Below are 26200 nucleotides of genomic sequence, written 5' to 3'. Positions count from 1 at the left end.
AATAAGATGCATTTTAAAGGAAAAGTCACTCAGCGTTATTGAGACAAACAGTGCTTATGCGTCGTGTGGAACATGACTTGTAGTCACCAGAGGCTATATGTATGTGGACAGATCTGTGTAATGGTGAATTTGAACTCAGAGTATGAGCCAGCATTACCCATGTCCACAGTGTAATAACTTGCAAGTGAGACATAACTAGCCAATGGCTGAACACAGGAATTTCTGATTTAGTATTATTGGTAAACAAATGATCTAAACTTATAATAAACATAAAACCAAGAACTTTAAAAAAAAAAAAAAAAAAATGCTTCACTGTGTAACAAGAGCAATAAGATCTACTATGGGGTGTATTCAATTTGTGACGCTTTTTCGCCTAGGGGAAATAAAATGTCACTGGTGAAAAACATGTAGATTGATGAAATTGCGGGAGTTTAGTCAATTTTCACCCCAAAAAAGGCTAAAAGCCATGGGTGAAAAATGGAAACAGGCGAAAACACCCATAATTGAATAAATTAGCGGCAAAATAGACCAGTTTTTTCACCTAGGCGAAAATTAAGTACCCCCATATATCTTCATCATAACTAAAATTAACAGGCCATTAGAGCAAACTAAAATAGTAAATTAGTCTACCTGGTGATTCAAAGTGTTTAGTCTTTTGTGTCTTCTTGTTTTTTAGAGTATTTTTTTCAACTCCTAAAATTGAACAAAAAAAGAGAAAACTGATATCAATAACATATTGAAAGTTCAATGAAAGACCTCTGACATTTTGCTTAGACGGAAATGTTTCTGAAACTACTGTATACCATGAAAATGAGCAAAAATTATCAAAATGAAGCTGGCATCTTAAGCCGATTTGGTATCTATTGTTATGACTAGTTCAAATGTGCACCTTGTGAACATTGTATTTTTGTTGAAAAATATTTTTGTTTAATAAATGATTCTACATAAAAAAATGAAGCTGCCATTTATATGTTCTGTAAATTTGTATGGGAGTGAGGTGACCGGTCAACTCACTGGCCAGTGTTTTCCTCATCAAATGACACACTAATCTGAACATTGCAGTCAGGTTACAATGTATCTTTTAAGAAAAATTTAGTTTTAACCACCCTCTTTATAGCAAGCATCAGAGCGTAAAGCTGCCCATACACGTACCAATTACCCGGTACTTTTTGTGCTAAAATAGCATTGCATCCCATGCACAACATATGCACAACGATGCTATTTTAGCACAAAAAGTACCGGGTAATTGGTACGTGTATGGGCAGCTTTAGGCTTCTCGAGGCCCTAAGCAGAACTTAACTACTGCCCCCCTCCCCCAACCACATACTGCCATAAATACCCACATAAGCATCCTTCATTTTGTGACAGAAAGATTTGTTGTTGCCCACCCATAGGACCCGGCACCCTATTCAGCTGCCTAACGGTAGAGCTGGCCCCGGTAGACATATATCCTGTGTATAAGTGCACCAACCGTATAAATCGCATCATAGATCATACAAAAACAGGGGATATAGCGCCCCACTGTCAGGATTTCAGCTGAGGAATGTTCTCAAATGTCACAGTATGTAAGGTCACTGTTGAAATGCCAGATTTAGGTCCCACATCCACACAAAATTTTTTTTTTTTTTTAGTGAATAGTATTAATGAACAGTTCTATATTTGGGTATCCACACTATGGAATTTCAGGGTTCCCAGACTCTGTAAAGTTGGTTTAGATAGGATCACCACGTGGAACATGATAAAAAAGTGAATGTCCACTTCGTTGCTTACATAGAACAAAATAAACCATACTCATTAAGGTATCTTTACAACACATATACAGACAAACACTTGAAAGAATGGGTGCTCACGTGTATGCTTACTTCCACACTGGAACTCCTATAAAAGGTATGTTTTACTCCTATGTTGGGCCGGATATCTATGTGAATCACATATACCAGCAGTGTATATAAAAAAAGGGATGTTTTAATAATCAATAAAGAACACATACAAACTTGAAACAAATGTTAAAACGAGGGCATCCCTTATACCCAGGGCTGGTGTAAGGCTTCTCAACACCTTAGGAAAAACTTCAACCTACTCCCCCCCACCCCAAGAAAAATCATGTGGTCTTCCCATCTCCAACTGGGAAGGTGGGCAAGTACCCTGCTTTCCCCCTAGAGGCCATCTGCACCCTCCCCTTTGCCACCCGCAAAAGAGTACAAGGAGGGGGGGCAGCAATGTAGGGAAGTATGTCTCAAGGGAAAGTATGGAGGTGAGGTCTTAGACGTTCTACAGTCGCAACCTGCATTAAGTACAACAAGGATTCTCATAGATATCCTTGATTTTTTGCTTTGCAGACTTGGTGGCGCCCCCCCCCCCCCCCCCAGATCCCGGCGCCCTAGGCAAATGCCTAAAGCTGCCTAATGGTAAAGCCGGCCCTGCTTATACCAGCAGGTAAAAAACTACACATCAGTATGTAAATAGGACAAATGGGATATTTACCCGGGATGTTCTATCACCAAAGAGACCCAAGATACATTGGGGCAAAAAAGTATTTGGAAAGCCACATATTGTGCAAGTTGACACACTTAACCCCTTCCCGACATTTGACGTACATTTACGTCATGGCCGGGAGGTACTTCCCGACACATGGCATAAATGTACGTCATGAGTTTAAACTGTCACTGCGTCTCGAGACGCAGTGACAGAGGGACGATGTCTGCTGTCCCTGACAGCAGACATGTCCCTGCATGCCCAGGGGGGGCTGCGATGCCGCCCCCCCGTCGGCGATCGCTGTGATTGGCTGTTCAGTGTGAACAGCCATTCACAGCGTTTTCCTGTGTTACCAGCGAATCGGACGCTCGGTAACACAGGTGTCAATCACCGCCGGGCGTCAGGGGGCATGAGGGGGTCATCGGTGACGATGACACCTCACCCCACCCTCACCCCACCTGCCCCCAAGGCTGTGATTGGTCCGTGGGACCCACGGACCAATCACAGCCAAGGCGCGACATTTAAACTGACGGTGACTGCGCTGCAGACGCCATTCCGGTCTGGAATAGCGTGCAGAACGGTCACCGTGCCTGCCTGCCGTGAATACCGACCTGATCCTTGCTAATACTTACCTGATCCTTGCAAATACCTTACCTGATCACCTTATCACTGCTTGTAGCGTGCTGGACGCTTCCTGGATCTGACTTCCTGAGACTTCCTGCTGCTGCTGCAGTGTGATAGAGAGATAGAGAGATAGAGAGAGAGATAGAGATAGAGAGAGAGATAGAGAGAGATAGAGAGAGATAGAGAGAGATAGTGACAGAGAGAGCTATATTTTGTGTCTGCTACCCCCCCTTTTTGGGGGTGCAGGGGTTTTCTATATATAAATAACTGTCAGTGCTGCTGCTGCAGTGTCATACAGTGATAGATAGTGATAGATAGTGATAGATAGTGAGAGGTAGAGAGATAGAGAGATTTGTGTCTGCTACCCCCCCTTTTTGGGGGTGCAGGGGTTTTATTTTATATATATAACTGTCAGTGCTGCTGCTGCAGTGTCATAGAGTGATAGATAGTGAGAGATAGTGAGAGATAGAGAGATAGAGAGAGATAGTGACAGAGTGATAGAGAGTGTATATTTTGTGTCTGCTACCCCCCCTTTTTGGGGGTGCAGTTTTTTTTTATACATATAACTGTCAGTGCTGCTGCTGCAGTGTCCTAGAGTGATAGATAGTGAGAGATAGTGAGAGATAGAGAGATAGAGAGAGATAGTGACAGAGAGTGATAGAGAGTGTATATTTTGTGTCTGCTACCCCCCCTTTTGTGCTGATCAGTATATCTGTGCTGATCAGCAACTTTTTGGGGGCGCAGAGGTTTTTTTTTTATATATATACCTGTCAGTTGCTGCCAGTTGCACTGTCAGTTGCACCAAAGGTTGTGCACCTGCTGTCCCTCACTGGTAATCAGTGTCGCATCACTGATCACCTTTTTTTTTTTTTGTGAGTGCTGTGGGGTCTTTTTTTAATTTTTTTTTTACACACACTGATTTTGTGGGTGTCCTGTGGCCACTGTGCGCCGATCAGTGACGTACATCACTGATCAGCTTTTTCGGCACAGGGTTGATCTATTATTTTTTTTTTTTTGATCAGATTCCTGTTGCCTTTGAGCGCTGTTCAGTGACAGACGTTACTGACCAACATCTGTGCTCAATTTTTGGCGCAGGACCTTTTTTTTTTTTTTTTAACCCCTTCAATTTTTTATTTTTAACCCCTTCATTTTTTTTTTTTTTTATTGGTATAAAGTATTTTTTTTTTCTGCACTACATACACACTACACACTACATACCCCCCGGGTTGAAATAAAGTTTGTACCCCCCCCTACACTATACACGTGTTGAAACATTTCACTACCAGTAACACAAAAATAAAAATGGCATCCCAAATGTCCTCCCAAATGTCCTCCCAAATGTCCTCCCAAATGTCCTCCCAAATGTCCTCCCAGTCATCCAGGAGAATGTATTCAGTGGAGGAGGCATATGCCATGCTTGCCTCTGACTCTGACACAGGCAGTGATGCAAGCGGGGAATTTGAAGGATTCGTCTTAAGCTCCTCTTCCTCCTCTGGTGATGAGGGACCCCCTCAAAGACGCCCCCGTAGATCAGCTGAGATTCCCCCCCCAATAATTGATCTAGTATGGACCCCACCACCAGACAATTTTGAGCCCCAGGTTCCTGAGTTTTTGGCCATGCCAGGAATCCAATTTGATTCCACAGGTCTCAGAGAAATTGACTTTTTCAAATTATTTTTCTCTGATGATTTTATAAATTTAATGGTGGACCAAACTAATTTATATGCCCAGCAGTTTATTGCTCAAAACCCCACGTCATCATTTGCTAGGTGGACCCCTGTAGATGCAGTAGAGATGATGACGTTTTGGGGTCTGGTGTTTCATATGGGCATAGTAAAAAAGCCAGAAATTAGGCAATATTGGAGTACAGATGTTCTGTACAGTACTCCATTTTACCGTATGGCCATGCCCCGGACTCGATTTGAGACAATTCTTAAATTTATACATTACACCGATAATGCACAGTGCCCACCCAGAGATGATCCCACCTTTGACCGGCTATTCAAAGTCAGGCCGGTCATTGATCATTTCAGTGCCAAATTTGAAGAGGTGTACATCCCTGAAAAATTTATTTGTATCGACGAGTCCCTTATACATTTTAAAGGAAGGGTTAAATTCCGCCAGTACCTTCCCAGTAAGAGGGCAAGGTATGGCATAAAAATGTATAAACTGTGTGAAAGCACCTCAGGGTACACCCACAGGTTTAGGGTTTATGAAGGGAAGGATTCAAGAATTCAACCGCCAGAATGCCCCCCCTCCCTCGTAGGTGTTAGTGGGAAAATTGTCTGGGATTTAGTGCACCCCTTCCTGGATAAAGGTTATCACCTCTATGTGGATAACTTTTACACTAGCATCCCCCTGTTTAAGGCCCTTGGTTCAAGAGGTACAGCAGCTTGCGGTACTGTGCGCAAGAACCAAAGAGGCCTCCCAAAAACGCACATTGCCCAAGTAATGAGAAGGGGTGAAAGCAGGGGAATATGCAACGAAAATATGTTGTTGGTCAAATATAAGGACAAGAGGGATGTCCTTATACTGACAACAATTCACGGAGACAGTACCACCTCCGTCCCTGTACGAGGTACCAGTACCCACACCTCAAAACCTAATTGTATCCTGGATTACAATAGGTACATGGGCGGAGTGGATCTTTCAGATCAGGTACTGAAGCCGTACAGTGCCCTGCGGAAAACAAAAATCTGGTACAAGAAGGTGGCCGTGTATATCATCCAGATGGCACTGTATAACGCTTACGTGCTATTCCGTTCTACCGGCCAGAGGGGGACATTTATGCACTTTCAAGAGGAAGTCATAAAGGGCCTAATATTTGGGAACCAGCAGGCAGAGGGCCCCAGTACTTCTAGTACTGGCCCCCGTATTGTACCAGGGCAGCATTTTCCTGATGAAATCCCCTCCACTGGAAAAAAGGGCAGGACACAAAAAAGGTGCAAAGTTTGCTATAAAAAGGGAATAAGAAAGCAAACTATTTTCCAGTGTGACACTTGCCCCGACAAACCCGGCCTATGTATAAAGGAGTGTTTTAAAATATACCACACATCTATGGAATATTAGGTTCATAATTTCACCGTGCTTCGGGGGTCTTGCTAATGCCACATAGCACCCACCATTCATTCCACCAGAATCTGAGCCGCAAAATCCAAAAATCACTCCTTCCCTTCTGAGTCCTGCCATGCACCCAACTGGTATTTTTTGGTCACATGTGAGGCATTGCCGTACTCGGGAGAAATTGGGGCACAGATTTTGGGGTGCTTTGTCTCCTTCATTCCTTGTGAAAATGAAAAAATTTTGAGCCAGAACTGCATTTTTGTGTAAAAAAATGTAATTTTTCATGTTCACTGCCCAGTTTTATCAAAATTGGTGAAACCCCTGGGGGTTTGAAATGTACACTATACCCCTAGATGAATTCCCTGAGGGGTGTAGTTTGCAAAATGGGGTCACTTGTGGGGGGGTTCCACTGTATTGGTGCTTTGGGGGTCTTGCTAATGCGACATAGCACCCACCATCATTCCACCAGAATTTGTGCTGCAAAATCCAAATATCACTCCTTCCCTTCTGAGTCCTGCCACTTTTTGGTCACACATGAGGCATTGCCGTACTCGGGAGAAATTGGGGCACAGATTTTGGGGTGCTTTGTCTCCTTCATTCCTTCTGAAAATGAAAAATTTTGAGCCAGAACTGCATTTTTGTGTAAAAAAATGTAATTTTTCATTTTCACTGCCCACTTGTATCAAAATTGGTGAAACCCCTGGGGGTTTGAAATGTACACTATACCCCTAGATGAATTCCCTGAGGGGTGTAGTTTGCAAAATGGGGTGACTTGTGGGGGGGTTCCACTGTATTGGTGCAACATAGCACCCACCATTCATTCCACCAGAATCTGTGCTGCAAAATCCAAAAATCACTCCTTCCCTTCTGAGTCCTGCCATGCACCCAACTGGTATTTTTTGGTCACATGTGAGGCATTGCCGTACTCGGGAGAAATTGGGGCACAGATTTTGGGGTGCTTTTTCTCCTTCATACCTTCTGAAAATGAAAAATTTTGAGCCAGAACTGCATTTTTGTGTAAAAAATGTAATTTTTCATTTTCACTGCCCACTTGTATCAAAATTGGTGAAACCCCTGGGGGTTTTAAATGTACACTATACCCCTAGATGAATTCCCTGAGGGGTGTAGTTTGCAAAATGGGGTCACTTGTGGGGGGGTTCCACTGTATTGGTGCTTGGGGGGTCTTGCTAATGCGACATAGCACCCACCAAAATTCCACCAGAATCTGAGCTGCAAAATCCAAAAATCACTCCTTCCCTTTTGAGTCCTGCCATGCACCCAACTGGTATTTTTTGGTCACATGTGAGGCATTGCCGTACTCGGGAGAAATTGGGGCACAGATTTTGGGGTGCTTTTTCTCCTTCATACCTTCTGAAAATGAAAAATTTTGAGCCAGAACTGCATTTTTGTGTAAAAAATGTAATTTTTCATGTTCACTGCCCACTTGTATCAAAATTGGTGAAACCCCTGGGGGTTTGAAATGTACACTATACCCCTAGATGAATTCCCTGAGGGGTGTAGTTTGCAAAATGGGGTCACTTGTGGGGGGGTTCCACTGTATTGGTGCTTGGGGGGTCTTGCTAATGCGACATAGCACCCACCAAAATTCCACCAGAATCTGAGCTGCAAAATCCAAAAATCACTCCTTCCCTTCTGAGTCCTGCCATGCACCCAAATGGTATTTTTTGGTCACATGTGAGGCATTGCCGTACTCGGGAGAAATTGGGGCACAGATTTTGGGGTGCTTTGTCTCCTTCATACCTTCTGAAAATGAAAAATTTTGAGCCAGAACTGCATTTTTGTGTAAAAAAATGTAATTTTTCATTTTCACTGCCCACTTGTATCAAAATTGGTGAAACCCCTGGGGGTTTGAAATGTACACTATACCCCTAGATGAATTCCCTGAGGGGTGTAGTTTTCCAAATGGGGTGACTTGTGGGGGGGTTCCACTGTATTGGTGCTTGGGGGGTCTTGCTAATGCGACATAGCACCCACCAAAATTCCACCAGAATCTGAGCTGCAAAATCCAAAAATAACTCCTTCCGTTCTGAGTCCTGCCATGCACCCAACTGGTATTTTTTGGTCACATGTGAGGCATTGCCGTACTCGGGAGAAATTGGGGCACAGATTTTGGGGTGCTTTTTCTCCTTCATACCTTCTGAAAATGAAAAATTTCGAGCCAGAACTGCATTTTTGTGTAAAAAATGTAATTTTTCATTTTCACTGCCCACTTGTATCAAAATTGGTGAAACCCCTGGGGGTTTGAAATGTACACTATACCCCTAGATGAATTCCCTGAGGGGTGTAGTTTTCAAAATGGGGTGACTTGTGGGGGGGTTCCACTGTATTGGTGCTTGGGGGGTCTTGCTAATGCGACATAGCACCCACCAAAATTCCACCAGAATCTGAGCCGCAAAATCCAAAAATCACTCCTTCCGTTCTGAGTCCTGCCATGCACCCAACTGGTATTTTTTGGTCACATGTGAGGCATTTCCGTACTCGGGAGAAATTGGGGCACATATTTTGGGGTGCTTTTTCTCCTTCATACCTTCTGAAAATGAAAAATTTTGAGCCAGAACTGCATTTTTGTGTAAAAAAATGTAATTTTTCATTTTCACTGCCCACTTGTATCAAAATTGGTGAAACCCCTGGGGGTTTGAAATGTACACTATACCCCTAGATGAATTCCCTGAGGGGTGTACTTTGCAAAATGGGGTGACTTGTGGGGGGGTTCCACTGTATTGGTGCAACATAGCACCCACCATTCATTCCACCAGAATCTGTGCTGCAAAATCCAAAAATCACTCCTTCCCTTCTGAGTCCTGCCATGCACCCAACTGGTATTTTTTGGTCACATGTGAGGCATTGCCGTACTCGGGAGAAATTGGGGCACAGATTTTGGGGTGCTTTTTCTCCTTTATACCTTGTGAAAATGAAAAATTTTGAGCCAGAACTGCATTTTTGTGTAAAAAAATGTAATTTTTCATTTTCACTGCCCACTTGTATCAAAATTGGTGAAACCCCTGGGGGTTTGAAATGTACACTATACCCCTAGATGAATTCCCTGAGGGGTGTACTTTGCAAAATGGGGTCACTTGTGGGGGGGTTCCACTGTATTGGTGCTTTGGGGGTCTTGCTAATGCGACATAGCACCCACCAAAATTCCACCAGAATCTGAGCTGCAAAATCCAAAAATCACTCCTTCCCTTCTGAGTCCTGCCATGCACCCAACTGGTATTTTTTGGTCACATGTGAGGCATTTCCGTACTCGGGAGAAATTGGGGCACAGATTTTGGGGTGCTTTTTCTCCTTCATACCTTCTGAAAATGAAAAATTTTGAGCCAGAACTGCATTTTTGTGTAAAAAAATGTAATTTTTCATTTTCACTGCCCACTTGTATCAAAATTGGTGAAACCCCTGGGGGTTTGAAATGTACACTATACCCCTAGATGAATTCCCTGAGGGGTGTAGTTTTCCAAATGGGGTGACTTGTGGGGGGGTTCCACTGTATTGGTGCTTGGGGGGTCTTGCTAATGCGACATAGCACCCACCAAAATTCCACCAGAATCTGAGCTGCAAAATCCAAAAATCACTCCTTCCGTTCTGAGTCCTGCCATGCACCCAACTGGTATTTTTTGGTCACATGTGAGGCATTGCCGTACTCGGGAGAAATTGGGGCACAGATTTTGGGGTGCTTTTTCTCCTTCATACCTTCTGAAAATGAAAAATTTCGAGCCAGAACTGCATTTTTGTGTAAAAAATGTAATTTTTCATTTTCACTGCCCACTTGTATCAAAATTGGTGAAACCCCTGGGGGTTTGAAATGTACACTATACCCCTAGATGAATTCCCTGAGGGGTGTAGTTTTCAAAATGGGGTGACTTGTGGGGGGGTTCCACTGTATTGGTGCTTGGGGGGTCTTGCTAATGCGACATAGCACCCACCAAAATTCCACCAGAATCTGAGCCGCAAAATCCAAAAATCACTCCTTCCGTTCTGAGTCCTGCCATGCACCCAACTGGTATTTTTTGGTCACATGTGAGGCATTTCCGTACTCGGGAGAAATTGGGGCACATATTTTGGGGTGCTTTTTCTCCTTCATACCTTCTGAAAATGAAAAATTTTGAGCCAGAACTGCATTTTTGTGTAAAAAAATGTAATTTTTCATTTTCACTGCCCACTTGTATCAAAATTGGTGAAACCCCTGGGGGTTTGAAATGTACACTATACCCCTAGATGAATTCCCTGAGGGGTGTACTTTGCAAAATGGGGTGACTTGTGGGGGGGTTCCACTGTATTGGTGCAACATAGCACCCACCATTCATTCCACCAGAATCTGTGCTGCAAAATCCAAAAATCACTCCTTCCCTTCTGAGTCCTGCCATGCACCCAACTGGTATTTTTTGGTCACATGTGAGGCATTGCCGTACTCGGGAGAAATTGGGGCACAGATTTTGGGGTGCTTTTTCTCCTTTATACCTTGTGAAAATGAAAAATTTTGAGCCAGAACTGCATTTTTGTGTAAAAAAATGTAATTTTTCATTTTCACTGCCCACTTGTATCAAAATTGGTGAAACCCCTGGGGGTTTGAAATGTACACTATACCCCTAGATGAATTCCCTGAGGGGTGTACTTTGCAAAATGGGGTCACTTGTGGGGGGGTTCCACTGTATTGGTGCTTTGGGGGTCTTGCTAATGCGACATAGCACCCACCAAAATTCCACCAGAATCTGAGCTGCAAAATCCAAAAATCACTCCTTCCCTTCTGAGTCCTGCCATGCACCCAACTGGTATTTTTTGGTCACATGTGAGGCATTGCCGTACTCGGGAGAAATTGGGGCACAGATTTTGGGGTGCTTTGTCTCCTTCATACCTTCTGAAAATGACAAATTTGGAGCCAGAACTGTATTTTTGTGTAAAAAAAATAATTTTTCATTTTCACTGCCCAGTTGTACCACAATTGGTGAAACCCCTGGGGGTTTGAAATGTACACTATACCCCTAGATGAATTCCCTGAGGGGTGTAGTTTGCAAAATGGGGTCACTTGTGGGGGGGTTCCTAACTTTTAGCATCTTATGGTGCCTAGAAACCTACATGGTGCCTAAAAAATAATCTCATAAAAAGGAGGCTCCAAAATCAAGTAGGTGCTCCTTCTATTATGAAGCCTGTGGTTTGGTCACCGTGCACACTAGGGCCACATATAGGATATTTATGAAAACAAAAGAATTGGGGGAATCAATTTTCAGTCACATTTCTCTAGTAAAATGTACTGTGTTCCTTAGAAAAATGTATTAAAATTGCAAATCTGCAAAAAAAAAGAAATTTTGAAATTTCACCTACACTTTGTTTTAATTCCTGTGAAACACCTAAAGGGTTAACAAACTTCCAAAATGCTGTTTTGAATACTGTGAGGGGTGCAGTTTTTGAAATGGCATCATTTATGGGGGTGTCTCACATACAAGTCCCTCAAAGTCACATCAGAACTGAACTGGTCCCTAAAAAAATCAGTGTTTGAAATTTTCTTGAAAATTTGAGAATTTGCTATTCATATTGTAAGCCTCCTAGTGTCCCAAAAAATTAAAAGGAAGTTGAAATAATGATGTCAACATAAAGTAGACATATGGTCTATGTTAGTTATTCACTATTTTGAGTGGTAAGATTATTTGTCTCACAAGCAGAAAATTTAACATTTTGCAAATCGCTAAATTTTCCATTTTTTCACGATATTTTGGTATTTTTCACAAAAAAACACAGACTGTATCGACCCAAATTTACCACTAATTTGAAGTACAATGTGTCACGAAAAAACAATCTCAAAATCACTGGGATAAGTAAAAGCAAAAAAAAGTTATCCCCACTTAAGTGAGACATGTCAGATTTGAAAAAAAGGGCTCTGTCAGGAACGCAAAAACTGGCTCTGTCAGGAAGGGGTTAAAAAGATGTGAGAGGTCTGTAATTTCCATCAGATGTACACTCAATTGTGAGAGACAGAATGTGGAAAAAAAAAGGACACTGGATTTTTTTTTTCCAGAACGGCCATGCGCATGCATGAGACGATCCATACACAGTCAAATCGAAAATCAGCAGGCTCTGAATTCCAGAAAACAACCGGAATAACCCCCTAAATCTAAAACAAGGCTTTGCACACTCTGGGGCAGATTTATTAAGCTTGGAGAAGAGATAAACTGGAGATAAAGCGGAGAAAAGGTAAAAGGAGATAAAGCACTAGCCAATCAGCTCCCAACTGTCTTTTTCAAACACAGCTGATTGGCTGGTGCTTTATCTCCTTTTACCTTTTCTCCGCTTTATCTCCAGTTTATCTCTTCTCCAAGCTTAATAAATCTGCCCCTCTGTTAGGGAACTTCCTGCATTTCATAGCAAAACCAAGCATAAAGTAGTATGCAATGTAAGTATGCGGTCATGGGGTAGACAATGTCTATGTCGAAAATCACTAGGTTGACACCTTGAAATGGTTGACATACTCAAGGTCGACATTGACAAAAGGTGGACACAAGCTTATAGTCAACACATACACTAGGCAGCCACCTCATGGGACTGTTGAAAGAGCTGCAAAGCTTAAAACAAGAGAAGGATAAACATCAAGTAATGCTAATTGCACTACCAAACCTAAACATAGCTGGGCATCTCAGCTAGTACTGTATAAAGCTATGTCTCAAGATCATCTATTAGTCAGTGGAAGATAGCCAGTACCACCTTCATCATAAACCACATGACCTTACAACAATGCAGGGCAAATGAAATGAATGGCCACTCTTCTGCAGTGTCTGGGATCAATGTTGCAGTGTCTATCATTACCCTTTAGTCAAGGAAAGAATTAAAAAACCTGCTCCACCAGTAATACTCTACAAAAAAAAACACATTGTTTTGTCCTCCTTGATGACCAATAGAGAAGAGGGTGTCTATAGCCTGATAGAGGTCTGGATTACAACTTTTAGATTATTCAACATCTCAGTATGAGGGTTGCCTAAATTACATATCTTCGCTATTCCATTCAAGCACAGGGTGCGGCAGAAAGAACTGGGGGATTGAAAAATGGTACGAGGTATCACCAAACACTTTTTATTTCCCAAATGTAGTTATAAAAAAAAGTTTTACTTTAAGTTTATAAAATCATATTGTCCAAATGGTGGCATTGATTGCTGATACACATTTGGAGCCATTCTTGGACATTTTCGAACACTCTCACTAGCATATCAGGTGAAATTCCTTAAAATTTCTTCTTGAATGGCCTCCTTTATTTGGTCCAAAGACCGAGGATGATGTTTGAAAACCTTGGCCTTGAGGTAGCCCCAAAGAAAAAAAGCCACAAGGACTTAAAATCGGGTGAGCGCGGTGGCCACAGAACTGCCTCGCGCAAGGAGACCACTCGACCCGGGAACATCTCCTGCAAAACTTTGCGTGGACGACGTGCAGTATGGCCCATAGCTCCATCCTGTTGGAACCAGAAGTCCTCTAGGTTGTGTTCTTCCCCCATACTCTTCAATTTTCAGGCGTAAAAAATTCTCCAACATATTGCAGTATCGATTGGAATCCACAGTGACTCCACCCTCTTCAAAAAAGTAAGGCCCAATGACACCTATAGAAGACACGGCACACCAAATGCTCACTTTTGGGCTGTGAAGAGGTCAAGCATGGGGTTCTCGAGGGTCTTTAGCAGCCTAGTAGTGAAAATTTTGTTTGTTCACTGTGCCAGAAAGGTGGAAATGGGCTTCATCGCTACTCCACAGAATGACAGTGGGAGGCACAGCTGCGAGGATCCTATTAAAGCAATCCGTACATCTTCCCCAGTCTGCTGGAGACAATTCCTGACCAATCATAATATTGTATGGGTGTAAAGGAAGGTCAGTATGAAAAATTCACCTTACAGTTCTTTACCAAAATCCTAAGAGCTGAGGTATGTTTCCGTACTGAATGCAATGGAGACAGTTCAAAACGAAGCCCTCACTGCAGCAATGTTTTCGGGTGTTCTCACACTTTTGGGACGTCTGGGTGGTTTTCTCTTCAGTGCAAATCCTGTTGCCCTTACTCTTTGAACCCACAGCAAAAAAAATTCCGTTCTGGAACACTTTCATTAGCACGTAAACTAAGCCACCTGCGAAACACCCTCTGTGTCGCATTTTTGAAAAATGCCTCCACTGCAAAGCCTCGATGCTCCCCCAACCATGGCATTGTGACGACTGAAAACTTCATTAGGTACCCTACCTAACGGAATAGCACCACTGCTTTTGAGACCCCACAGTGATTTTTCAAAATGTGGGAGTTATTTCTGCCGCACCCTGTAGTTGAGCAATTATTGGTTGTCTGTCCATGTGTCACTGCCACAATGCACAGCTTTCAGCAAGTCAATGAAAAATTTTAAATGATCTCTGAACCTCATCTATATGAGCCTGACCACAACACATCAGTGAGCTTAGAACCTCCCCAGCTAAAAGTTAAAATATTCCGCTTGGAAAAAAACATGATCCACGGTTTCTCTCATGGCCTGAGCATTTGGTGATGGTTCAGGTATGCCAAGGCTATTACACTGCCCGATTTATGAATCTTTACACCTCCGAAGGAGGAAAAGAGCCATAGTCAGTGTGTTAAACATAGCAGGCATGCAAAACATTTATAGGAATTGTTTATATCACACTTTGTGGAAAGTGGGACTGGCGGATGACTTTACTGCCCATACCACATAACTGGTGAAATCTTTGATTGCACAATGCACTAAAATTACTAAAGCTGGGCATTCACTAGGGTGACTTCTGCCCTTGGAAAACTTGACTGCGATCCCCGTTGAGTTGCCTGGGACCTTCCAGATGGCAGGATCGCATGCAGTCCTTTTTACATGCAATATATTGCATAAAATCCAACAGATTTCTTCTGCAGCCGATGTGACTCACAGGCTCCGGTGTGATGCGAACTGGACTATGCATTACATCTATTGTCATCACATGCAAAATGGATACATTTTTATATGACGGATCACATGGAAAAATCCCAAACCGCATGTGAATTGCCTAGTTTCTGGGGGCCTTAAGATTTGGTCCTCTTATCAAGGAACTTGATCTGGAATTCTTTCAGTGGAATGGTGAAAACCAAAGTTCCTCGAATGTTGAAATAATTTTGCCCAAAACCCTTATGCAAAAATGTTTTAACTTAAGATCTAATCAGTTCAGTGCAATTTTGAACACCTGTTTTTCTCCCCACAACAGCTTTCAGTAAGACTAGGGAGGAGGTCTTGATCATGAGGTCATGCATATAAAAGATGATCATCTCTGAATAGGTTTAACAGGTTGAAGGGAAGATCCCAACTTAAACTGAGACAGTACAGCAAACCTTAGTAGCAAATGATCCACCTGCCAGATTAAGACATAAAGGTAGGCATCCTTGAACATAGTCTTAAGCAAGTGATTCAATTGGCAAGTTGACAGTCAATAGGTCAACCACAACTGGTCGACACATGGAAAAAGTCAACACACCTTAGGTTGACATGGTCAAAAGGTCAACATGAAAAATGGTCTATATAAGTTTTTCACTTTTATCCACATTATTTTCCAATACAGGTGTTTTTTCATACTAGAGTGCCCTACATAGCAAATGCACTGAGCCCGAAGCATGCAAGGGAACGTGGTAGGATGTCCATACAGTGTCCATATTGGTAAACACCAAAAAAATCATGGAAAACGCATCAACCTTCTGGACTTGAGGCAGCCAACAGAGATGAGTCGAAGGTAAAGCTTTACCTAGATTCTTCACAACACATGCTAAACATGGTGTTATTCAGGGTAAAAAGGAAGTAACTAATAAAGTCAGTAGACTAGAAATAAACTTAAATGAACTGAAAAACAGGAGAACAATCCCTGCACTGCAGTGCAGAAGGTAGGAACACAGACACCTAGTGCCATTCTTTATAGAGCAAAAAAAGTAAATGTGCAAGGACTCCAATTGGATAATACTTTCTTCAAACTGGCACAGAACACTCAGCAACTTCATTTATCTAGCATAGGAATCTGTCAGATCAGGCTCTCTGACTAATCACGAAGCAGAAGGATCTGTGCCAGGTTGATCTTTAAATATACATAGCATAACCGCTGCAACTGTCACCTTTGCCATATATGCTGATTTACTGTACACGTGATACATACAAATCAATGCTGGGCAGTCATGGTCACTGTGATTAGTAGCCAATACAGTAAAACAGTTTAATAAGTGGTTAAAATAACATATCATACTACAGTACATTAAAATATTTGATTCTGTCCAAGTGGTCAAATTAAACAAAAACTTGGAAGTTTGCCTACTGAACAAAATCAAACCATACTTTACCTTGAACACAAAAAACATTATAAACATTATTTAGAGTTACTAAACTACTTTTTTAAATACTTTACTGGTCACGAAACATGCTTTTGAAACCCATACCTGGAGAATTCAAGGCGCACACAAGTGGTTTCACTGGACTTTCAACTGGTCTTGATTTTAAAACTGGTCCACTTTGGCTACAGAAAAGATCAACCAAAAACAACTGTTCAGCAAAACAAACAAAAATAAATAAATCCAAAAATAATCAAGGACTATGGACTGGATTCAGACCTGTTCAGTGACTGCATGTAAATACAGTAAAGCAAACAGATAGACTGAGTCGGCATCCCCAGGCCTACTTTCTCAGGGGAATGCCCAGCATTTTTATGGGGAAGCCCATAAACCACTGAGCGTTCCCACTGCTGCTGACCCTGGTCCACCCTCTCCCGGAGCAAACGGCTCGGCCAGTGTGAAGCTCCACAAAGTGGTTTGCATGCACAAACCCCAAACATTAGGGACAGGGACGACTTCAGACCCAAGCGAATGGGTCTGAATCAGCCTCTATGTTACCTTTGTGGATTCATGCAGACGGGGGTATGAAGTCAGGATGTCAACACTGAGGAGAATGATCTTCAATATTACCGACAGTGTGAAGGTCAACCACCACATTGTTGATACACAACATTGGGGTTAGGCTACAATTATGATTAGATGAACAGTTCAAGGGAAATCACATAGGCGATATTCACTATTTTGACATTCAGTCATTATCAACATTGTGAATGTTGCCATATGTTAAGGTTGATATTCTGAATATCGATATTCAGATGCTGGCATTCTGAATGTCAACTAAATATACCACACAAGTACGGCTAAATGTAATATCCTGTAAATTGTCAGGCTATTCACAGATTCACAAAACTAAGAACCACCACAAAAAAAAAAGGGTGACTAAGACCATTGAGTGACCTGGAAACAAGAATTTTAACTATATGGTTTGATTGTCATTTTATACACTAAGTTTATCAAATTAAATTTACATTTTTCTCTTCATGGTTCTTCTGCTACAGGCCAAGTGACACAATTTCAGCAGCATAGCAGTCATTGGGGCAGATGTATTAAGCCTGGTGAAGAGAGAAAGTGGTGAAAAGGTAGAGATAACGTGGAAGGAGATAACGCAGCAGCCAATCAACTGCATTTGAAAAATTACAGTTAGACGTTGATTGGCTGGAGCGTTATCTCCTTCCACGTTATCTCTACCTTTTCACCACTTTCTCTCTTCACCAGGCTTAATACATCTGTCCCATTAAGAGATCTGGTTGTTTTTTGTTATTTTTTCTAAATGCTAAATCACACCTTCATTTAGAACAAACTGGTAAATAGCAAAAAAATCCTTATTTTATATTCAATGTAATCATATTACTTACAAAATAGAATCTATTTTCTCAAATTTTGAAAAGTATGGTGAGCTAGCGTTGTTCTGCTGCAACTGATAACTAAAGGAAAAAAACAAAAAGTCACATTTATTGAATAAATCAAAGCTTCATGTGTTTCTGATACGGAGTTCTATTTGATATGTCCGGCTTTACAGCAGGGGAATTCAATATATCCTCCAACTGCTGTGGAACTACACATTCCAAACATGCTCTGCCATAGTTTTACTATTCCCCAATAGCAAACATGTGCCAGGGTATCCTGGGATGTGTAGTTCCACAGCAGCTAGAGGAACACATATTCAATGCAGATAAAAAAAAAAAAAAGAATGGCCATATGTTAAGTTATATAAATTAGTTTTTGCACAAACCTTAGCCCGTCTGAATAGTGCTGTCTACTGCAATTTTGAAGACCCACTCCAAATGTGTTTTTGGCAACAATTAATAAAATAAACCCCCCAAAACTCTTACATGGTGTCAAATAAAACTCAAGAGAAAATCTTAACCTTCTGTAGTAAATATGATATAGTGGGCATTGTAGGGTTTAAAACAAATAAATTACATTACATAAAGTCTGGTGACACAAATACAATGAAGATAATTTAATGCACATTTGTGCAGATAGTGTTTACTAATGGAAAACTAGAATATAAACGATATGTAAGCTCTTCCATTATCAGCTTTTCTGTCTCCTCAAAAGTAAACCATATTATATAAACATATACACTGAACCCTGAATTGGAACCAGCACTCAGATGGAGGTGAAGAATGATTGGCTAAATGGAGTACAAACTTTTGCATATTTTATTTAATAATGAGGAAAGCGAACATGACAGGTTTGATGAATTACAAAAATACTTCTTTTTCATAGACATAGGTTACATGATCCTGGGGCAGTACAGATGGGGTAATGGTTAGCATTACTGCCTCAAAGCACTAAGGTCATGGGTTCGATTCCCACCATGGCCCTAACTGTGCAGAGTTTGTATATTCTCCCCTTACTTGCGTGGGTTTCCTCCGGGTACTCCGGTTTCCCTACCACAATCCAAAAATATACAGGTAGGCTAATGGGCTCCTAACAAAAATAACCCTAGAATGTCTGTGTGTGCGTGTAAATGTGGTAGGGAATATAGATTGTAAGCGCCACTGGGGCAGGGACTGAAGTAAATGTTCAACTGTTCTCTGTAAAGCGCTGCTGAATATGTGTGCGCTATATCAGAAACTGTTAATAAATAAATATTGATGGTGTTTGGTGTTTTTAAAGAAGCAAACCCACAAAAAAGGTAGTTGTGTGCAGTAAATAATAATAATTAGCAAAAATAATGGACAGACAAAATTTGTATTGTGAAGTCTGAAACTATACTGGGTCATATCGGGGGAAAAAAAATATGACATGAGTTGGATAGAACCAGCATTTAAATTAATGCTGCTTTCAGACCGCATAACTGGCTTTGACCCTGTATTTGAAAACGTTTCCAAAAACGGGTCTGCCAGGTAAAACCCCTTTCACACCGCATCTCTTAAACGGTATATTACCGTTTAAGTGGCGTTTTTTTTACACTGGCAGACCCGTTTTTTGGAAACTTTCCAAATACAGGGTCAAAGCCAGTGCAGTCTTCAGCAGTGCCGCTGCGCCACCCCCCCCCCCCACGCGCTTTACACAACCACACACCCCCCCCCCCCCCCCGCAGGTTAACATCAAACCCCGTCCTAGGGTTAACAACATACACCCCCCTCCGTGCAGCCGGTACCTCCCGTTGCAGATCCCGGCAGTACTGTATGGACGGATGCGCTTATAAGAAGAAAAAGCGACTTTCGGAAAATGGCTGCCCCTTAGGAAAACCTGTTAAAAAAAACTGTCTTTTGTATGGGGGCAGCCATTTTCCGAAAGTCAATTTTCTTATAAGCAGCAGGAGACTGCTTATAAGAAAAGTGACTTTCGGAAAATGGCTTTCTTAAACAGATTGCGGGGCGGGGGTCGGGTATGTTAACCCGCGGGGGCCAGCAGGCTCCAGTGCTATGAATATTTAATGAGCGCTCATTAAATATTCACTGCGCTGAATTTAGGACCCAGCGCATTGGCTGGGTCCTAAATACAGTTTCAGATCCGATTTTCATGCCAAAATACCGGGTCTGACCCTCCATTTTAACAGTTTTACAAAAACGGCTTTTGTAAAACGGTAAAGTGGTTCTGCACCTTTCAGACCGCACAGAGTACCGTTTTAAGACGGTTAAAAATCAGCAAAATACCAGTTTTTAAGTGCGGTCTGAAAGGGGCATAAATGTTTAGAATACTGGTAAAGTGATACTGGGGCTGTGTGTACAATAATACAATACAGTTATATGGTGCACAAAGATCTCACCAATGCATAAGCTGTAGAGTATTTCAGGGGGAGATGTATAGTGGCACCATCCCTGCTTTGTCTCTTTAGCGAGACCAAGCAGGAAGTTACACTGATGAGACTTATTACCAGCTCAGCTACCAGATTGGGGAAGTAAAAACAGGATACATACGGATGACCGGCAGTGGGCATACAGGCGGTCAGAACAATGATGTCGGCATCCCAACAGGGGTCAGGTAAGTATATTTCTCTTCCCCCTGCCCTACCAAACCGCCCTTCCAGCAGCCTAACTATAACTCCTGCCCAGCACGTGCCTAGCCCTAAACTTCCCCACTAGTGTTTAAACCTAATACCGCCACCTAAATCTAACCTCCCAGCCCCGCAGCCTAACCCCCCTCATACCCTACCCTAATGCTATTTTCATGGGATTTCCTGTGCAACCCTGGAGTTAGCAGCTGACAACTGCAGCTGTTGAAATCAATAGTTGTAGATGATTAAAAGGCCAGTGCATGGTATATTAGCATGCTGCCATTTATCACACAGTGTTTACACTACCCAGGAATGTTGATGTTCTATTTGTCATTTAGCACATGACTCTGCAGTCATAAATGGTAGAGTAACAATATTAGATATATACAGATATCTAGAGCTTTCTGAACCATCAGCACTACTGACTGTTCATACACTGCCCACAGCATTGGCATGCTATCTTTTAGATAACGACTATATAGGTATTTCACACACTTCTATTTCATACACGGTGGAGAAACAGTATCAGTGCACATACCGGCCCTGATACGGCTTCTCCACAATAACTATGGTTCTTCCATATACCCCTTTGTGACTTAGTAGCGTCACATGTCTTTTTCCTTAAAGACACATCTTCCTTGCATCACTAACGTATCAAAAAGTACACTGCAAGGGTACACAGACTAGGCGGGCTAGCATTACATGTATTTCTATGTTCTACTACTCGAAAGTAAGGGTAAAGAAAAGGCAAAAGAGTTCCGATACAAGAGGCGGCACCATGGCTCTTGCCACAAATAGTTAAGCTTAATCTGTGACTTTTTGCCACAAAAGTACTGGTTTCTGTTTAACCTTTTTGAGGGCCAACGTATCGGTGAGAGATGTGCTAAATATCCGCTAAATATGGAGGCAATGCTCACATTTATTTTATAAATTCAAATAAAAAATGTTGTGTAAAAAAAAAGATTAGATTTCATATGTTAGGTAAACATTAAAAGGTCATTATAATGAATAAAAGGTTTACTTGCCAATTTTCACACATATTTGGACAAATTCACTTGGCATTCAAAGGGTTAAGCATCTTTGTATGCACCTATGATGCAACTATAGACCCATACAAACTAGACACATTTTTAAAAGATATTGCTCAGAACGGCAAAGCTATATATTTTGAAGGTGCTTTGGTGAACACATTAAAAAAAATATATATATCTATTTTTTTTTAAAAAGCTCCAAAAATCAGGCAATAATGTTGCTTTCCTTACATACAAATACAGCTATAGTCACACTCATCTTTGCCATGATGAGTATGCATGTGCAAACACATTGTGGCAGTGTTACCATATTCGCCAGGCTTTGCCGCCCGCCCATAGAAATGAATGGAGTTTGCACGCACGTGTCTTATTTGCACGCACACTAGTCGTGCTATCCATGCCACGATGGATAAGCATGACTACATCTGTACATCAATCATAATAAAATGAAAGCTTAACAAGAGCAGTAGCAGGGAAAAAAACACCTTACCTTGAGTGATGATCCGTTCCTGATTCTTGACTTTCGTCTGTACCATTACCATCTTCTAATCTTTCAGGATCTAGGTGTTCGACATCTTCAAAATCAGGTAATCCTTCAGATTTATTTTTTAAAATTGACTTTAATTTTTTCTTGGGAGATATCTGTGCTTTTTCTATTTCATCGACATGTTTTCGTTTACGTGACAAATTTGGTTTTACATTACAGACGTCTTGAACTGTGGAAGTCTCTAACAAATTATTGTCATTTTTTAAGATGTCATCTGAAACTTCAGGACTTTCTGACATTTGGGAAGAAGTTTCCAACAATTTGGAATAATTGTCATCTTCACTAGTTTGGGCTTTCATTCCTTTTTTTACTTTTCTAATCTGTTTAAATGTTCCCTCTTTTCCTTTCAACTTTTTTTCTCCCTTTCCTTTTTTACTTGATTTCCTATTGTTTTTACTTTTTTCTTGCTTTTTCAGGACGCCATTCTCTTCTGAAATACAAAAAATAATAAACAAAAGTGTAATTTATAAGAACATTAATATATCTAAAGCAGGGATCGCCAAATACCGGTGGCAGGGGGGGGGGGGGGGGGGGGCAGTTCGCCAGGGCGACCAGATTTTTTTTTTCAAGTAGGGTGGAAGCAGAATCTGGTCGAAAGCAGATCAGCGGCAGCGTGGGCCCAACTCCCCTCCTGCTGGAGGTCAGCAGCAGCAAAGGCAGCAGTACACGACACCCTTCTCCCCATTCCAGTGAATAGCGTTCACAGTATTTGACCCTGTGCTGGATCAGCGGCCGGAACCAGTACTTCACCATTGAGTTTGTGATATACGCATGTTATACACTGGTATGGTTATATTAAATATTTTTGTATTTGTAGGCATTATTACATCTTACAATGTGAAGACATATTTTTAGTAAAATTGCATAAGGTAAATTAGGTGAAATGGTACACTGAACTAAATAGTTATGTTATTTTTGGGATTCGAGTTATAAATTAGTTTTTCAGGTCTTCTCACATAATCACAAGTGCAGCAAAGTGGATGTCAGTTCACGTTTTCCAGACCACCTAGCAGGTGCACAAGTGTAATCAATACTCACTGACATTTTAATACATCCACTTTGCTGCACTTGTGATTATGTGAGAAGACCTGAAAAACTAATTTTTGGTAGATCTGGAGGATTGGATTTGGCTATCCCTGGATTACAATTATGCATTAACAAAATTAGTACCCTGTGAACAATATTTTTTAACAATATTTTTATATTAAACCATACTTTAGTCATCACAAATGTCTACAAAAATATATTCAGTCACATTGGTTGGTAACTTAAAAAAAATTGAAAAAAAAACAGACAAATATATTTTTGCATAACAATTTACTAAAAACAACTCAGAATTGTGAATAAAAAAATGTAATTTCACACAAAAAAATTATAATTTTTCAGTCAACCCCCACCTGACCAAACAATGACTCTGAGGGGTGTGTTGAGAGCTGTGGTTGGTGGGAGGGTTTTTTGGCTGCTAACAGTGAAAGTGATAAGAGCAGTCAATGAGTCTATTTGGGCTATATGGTCTCAATAATTATCTTTGTGCAATTATTCAGAATTGCGCTGTAGTGCTGCTTAGCTGCGTGGTTTGAACTCTCATGAATTTATCTACATCTTACAAATGGAATCCATATGTGAACTATAACATGACAATATTGCAGAATTGTGCATGCCTGCTAAACCATGGTCATATTTTTGCTTTTCAAAGCTTTTGGATTTAGCACTCACCATTATCATCATCATCACCATCAACACCACCACCACCACCACCAGCAGATTGGATACGTTGACTTTTGGAAGGTGCATTTTTCCCACTTGCATAAGCTAATGAAAGAAATAATAAATAAATAAATAAATCCTTTTTTTAATTTTTAAGTAGTACACTTGTACCAAAATACACATCATTTCATAGAAAAAAATCCTTAATTGTTCATACCTTTGCCTTCATAACTAACATAAAATTTAATTATTAAAAAAAAACATTTGCAAATGTAAGTTCTATGGGTTTGGTTATGATTGAAAATGCCGCAAAAATACTTGAACACAGCTGCAATTTTGCCAAATCCATGTGAATTTGTGGTGAAGTGCACATTAATCCCAGTTTTTGTTTGCCATGGGCATAAACTGCAGCCTGTTCCTCGATCTCCTCTTCACCCAAACACTCATACTAATGGAGCGATTTTCCCTAGCATACATGCTGGGCAAAGTAGGCTAGGGAAATTACCCTTGAGCTTAGGACACTGGTGAGGACATTTTGCGGGTCAGTGAATTGCCATTACTATGGGGTGTACAAACGGAGTGATCTGTGCTTAATTTCTAGACAGATCGCTTAGATACCGGGCTATTATTGCCCTGTGTATGTGCTTCTAAATTCTTGTGGATCAAAGACCATATCCTTCTTACTGCTCCCCTGACAATCCATCCTCTACCTACTAGCTATACAGCAACAACAAAACAAACTGTCTAACCTGTCTCTAGCTTCACAAAAGAGTGAGATCAGTGCACAAGTGATGCCAAAATCAGGTGACTTTGGCTCTCATTCAGGTTGGATCACATATGCCAAGCTGCACGCCGCAATGCAATGCAGGAGGAGGTGCATACCACCTTCTTGCAAGAATCATCTGCGACTGCAGCCTGATTAAGTCTGACCTTACGCAGGCTTGCAGTTGCAGGGGAACTTACGCAACCAAGTGAAACTGTAATGCAGATGCAGTACTTGGCCTAACCACACCTGGAAAACATTAGTGCTATGTAGTATGCATACATCTGATCAACCATCATTATTTGGAAATAAAGGAAACCGTCAGGAGTATGTTAGCAGCACTATGACAAAGTTCAAATGAACCTTTAAGTATTATAAAAGTAATGCATGTAGTATGGGCAGTCTTTGATTTGGCAGGTCTGTTGACTGTTACTTCTTTGTCCAGTACTTGGCATGTTTATCCATCTCTAACTGTAGGTGTCAGATGAAGGTTGCTGAAATTTTCAGAGAAGCTTTTTGTGCAATCTCCATTTGATGATCCATGCCAGCAAAGACCAGATTCCCAGGCTTGGCCCTCATCCTTGGTGCAGCAGGAACTTATGTAGAGGTGTATAGTAGAGGTAGGGAATGCTGCCCTCTGTGCACACCAAACCCCTCATCCCATTCTGCACCTTTATTAGGACTGTTGAACATCTAAGTAATGGGCACAAACCTCATTTTCCATTCTCGATATGTACACATAATCAACTACCTGCCAAATCAGACCACCCATACAAAAAGGGACCAATTATATATAAATTAAGCATCCAGATATTATGGCTAATACATATATGCATAACCTCTAAAAACAGTAAAATAATTTGACCCCATCTTCATTGCTGATCACATTGGTGCACACCTGATGGTACAGTATAGTGGCTTTAGCAATTGTTTCTACCGAGGCTAGGAAACCTTTAGACTAGCAGCTCACCTAGCAACTTTAGACCCAGATGCTAGGAGCCAGTAACTGTTTTGGAAGAAAAGCCAGAACCCTTTCACTCCCCCATTGTAACTACATAAAAAAGGCTGTATGCTCCATTTTGTAAAGCACAACTTTGTACAAATGTACTTATATATGGACCATGGAAAAACCTCAATAAAGCAACATACTTTTCTTGTTAAGTTGACCTTGCACTGGCTCTCCAGAAACACTCCACCACATTGCTGGTGGCAATGATGTCCTCTTGCTTCTTCTAAAACCACTTTCCTTTTGATTGACCATATTAGGACTATTGTCATCAGAGTGGTATTGGTCAAGAACGGGCATTTCCAATTTATCGGATAGAATGCTTCTCAATTCCTTACCTGCAAAATAGAAATTGAGTACATATCGGTTATATAATTTTGTCCAATTATATGGGGGACACTGGAACACAGAGTACTGGGAGTGCTGGAGGTGGCTGGCACTTAAGTCTGAACAGACCCCACAACACAGCAAACTAAAGAGCTCAGTTAGTTTCTAATAAAGGGGCTTATTCCTAGGTGGACACTAGTAGCAGTTAGGTACACAGCAATGTCAATTTTAAACTGGACAGACATTCACAGGCAGTAAACAAAAGTAGCAGTTCCCATATAATTTAGAAGGGAAGAGTCAGCCTTTTACCAGGTTCTCCACTGCC

General features: G+C 41.3%; 1 protein-coding gene across 2 annotated transcripts in view; it reads right to left on the bottom strand.

Annotated features, from left to right (window-relative positions):
* LOC146063684 (uncharacterized) overlaps positions 1–26200 on the bottom strand; it is a 137300-nt gene that overhangs the window by 26436 nt on the left and 84664 nt on the right. For both annotated transcript variants that reach the window (XM_083176296.1, XM_083176287.1), the window contains exons 16-21: positions 25692–25886; positions 23789–23884; positions 22016–22502; positions 17898–17966; positions 16591–16667; positions 631–693 (exon numbers count right to left, since the gene is read on the bottom strand). In XM_083176296.1, the coding sequence (XP_083032422.1) occupies positions 631–693; positions 16591–16667; positions 17898–17966; positions 22016–22502; positions 23789–23884; positions 25692–25886 (987 nt within the window). The remainder of the gene's footprint in view (positions 1–630; positions 694–16590; positions 16668–17897; positions 17967–22015; positions 22503–23788; positions 23885–25691; positions 25887–26200) is intronic.

This window comes from Crinia signifera, chromosome 1, assembly GCF_055691185.1.
Source record: "Crinia signifera chromosome 1, ASM5569118v1, whole genome shotgun sequence".
NCBI lineage: Eukaryota > Metazoa > Chordata > Amphibia > Anura > Myobatrachidae > Crinia > Crinia signifera.
The sequence above is the reverse complement of the archived record's forward strand: the minus strand, read 5'-3'. Positions and strand labels throughout refer to the sequence as shown.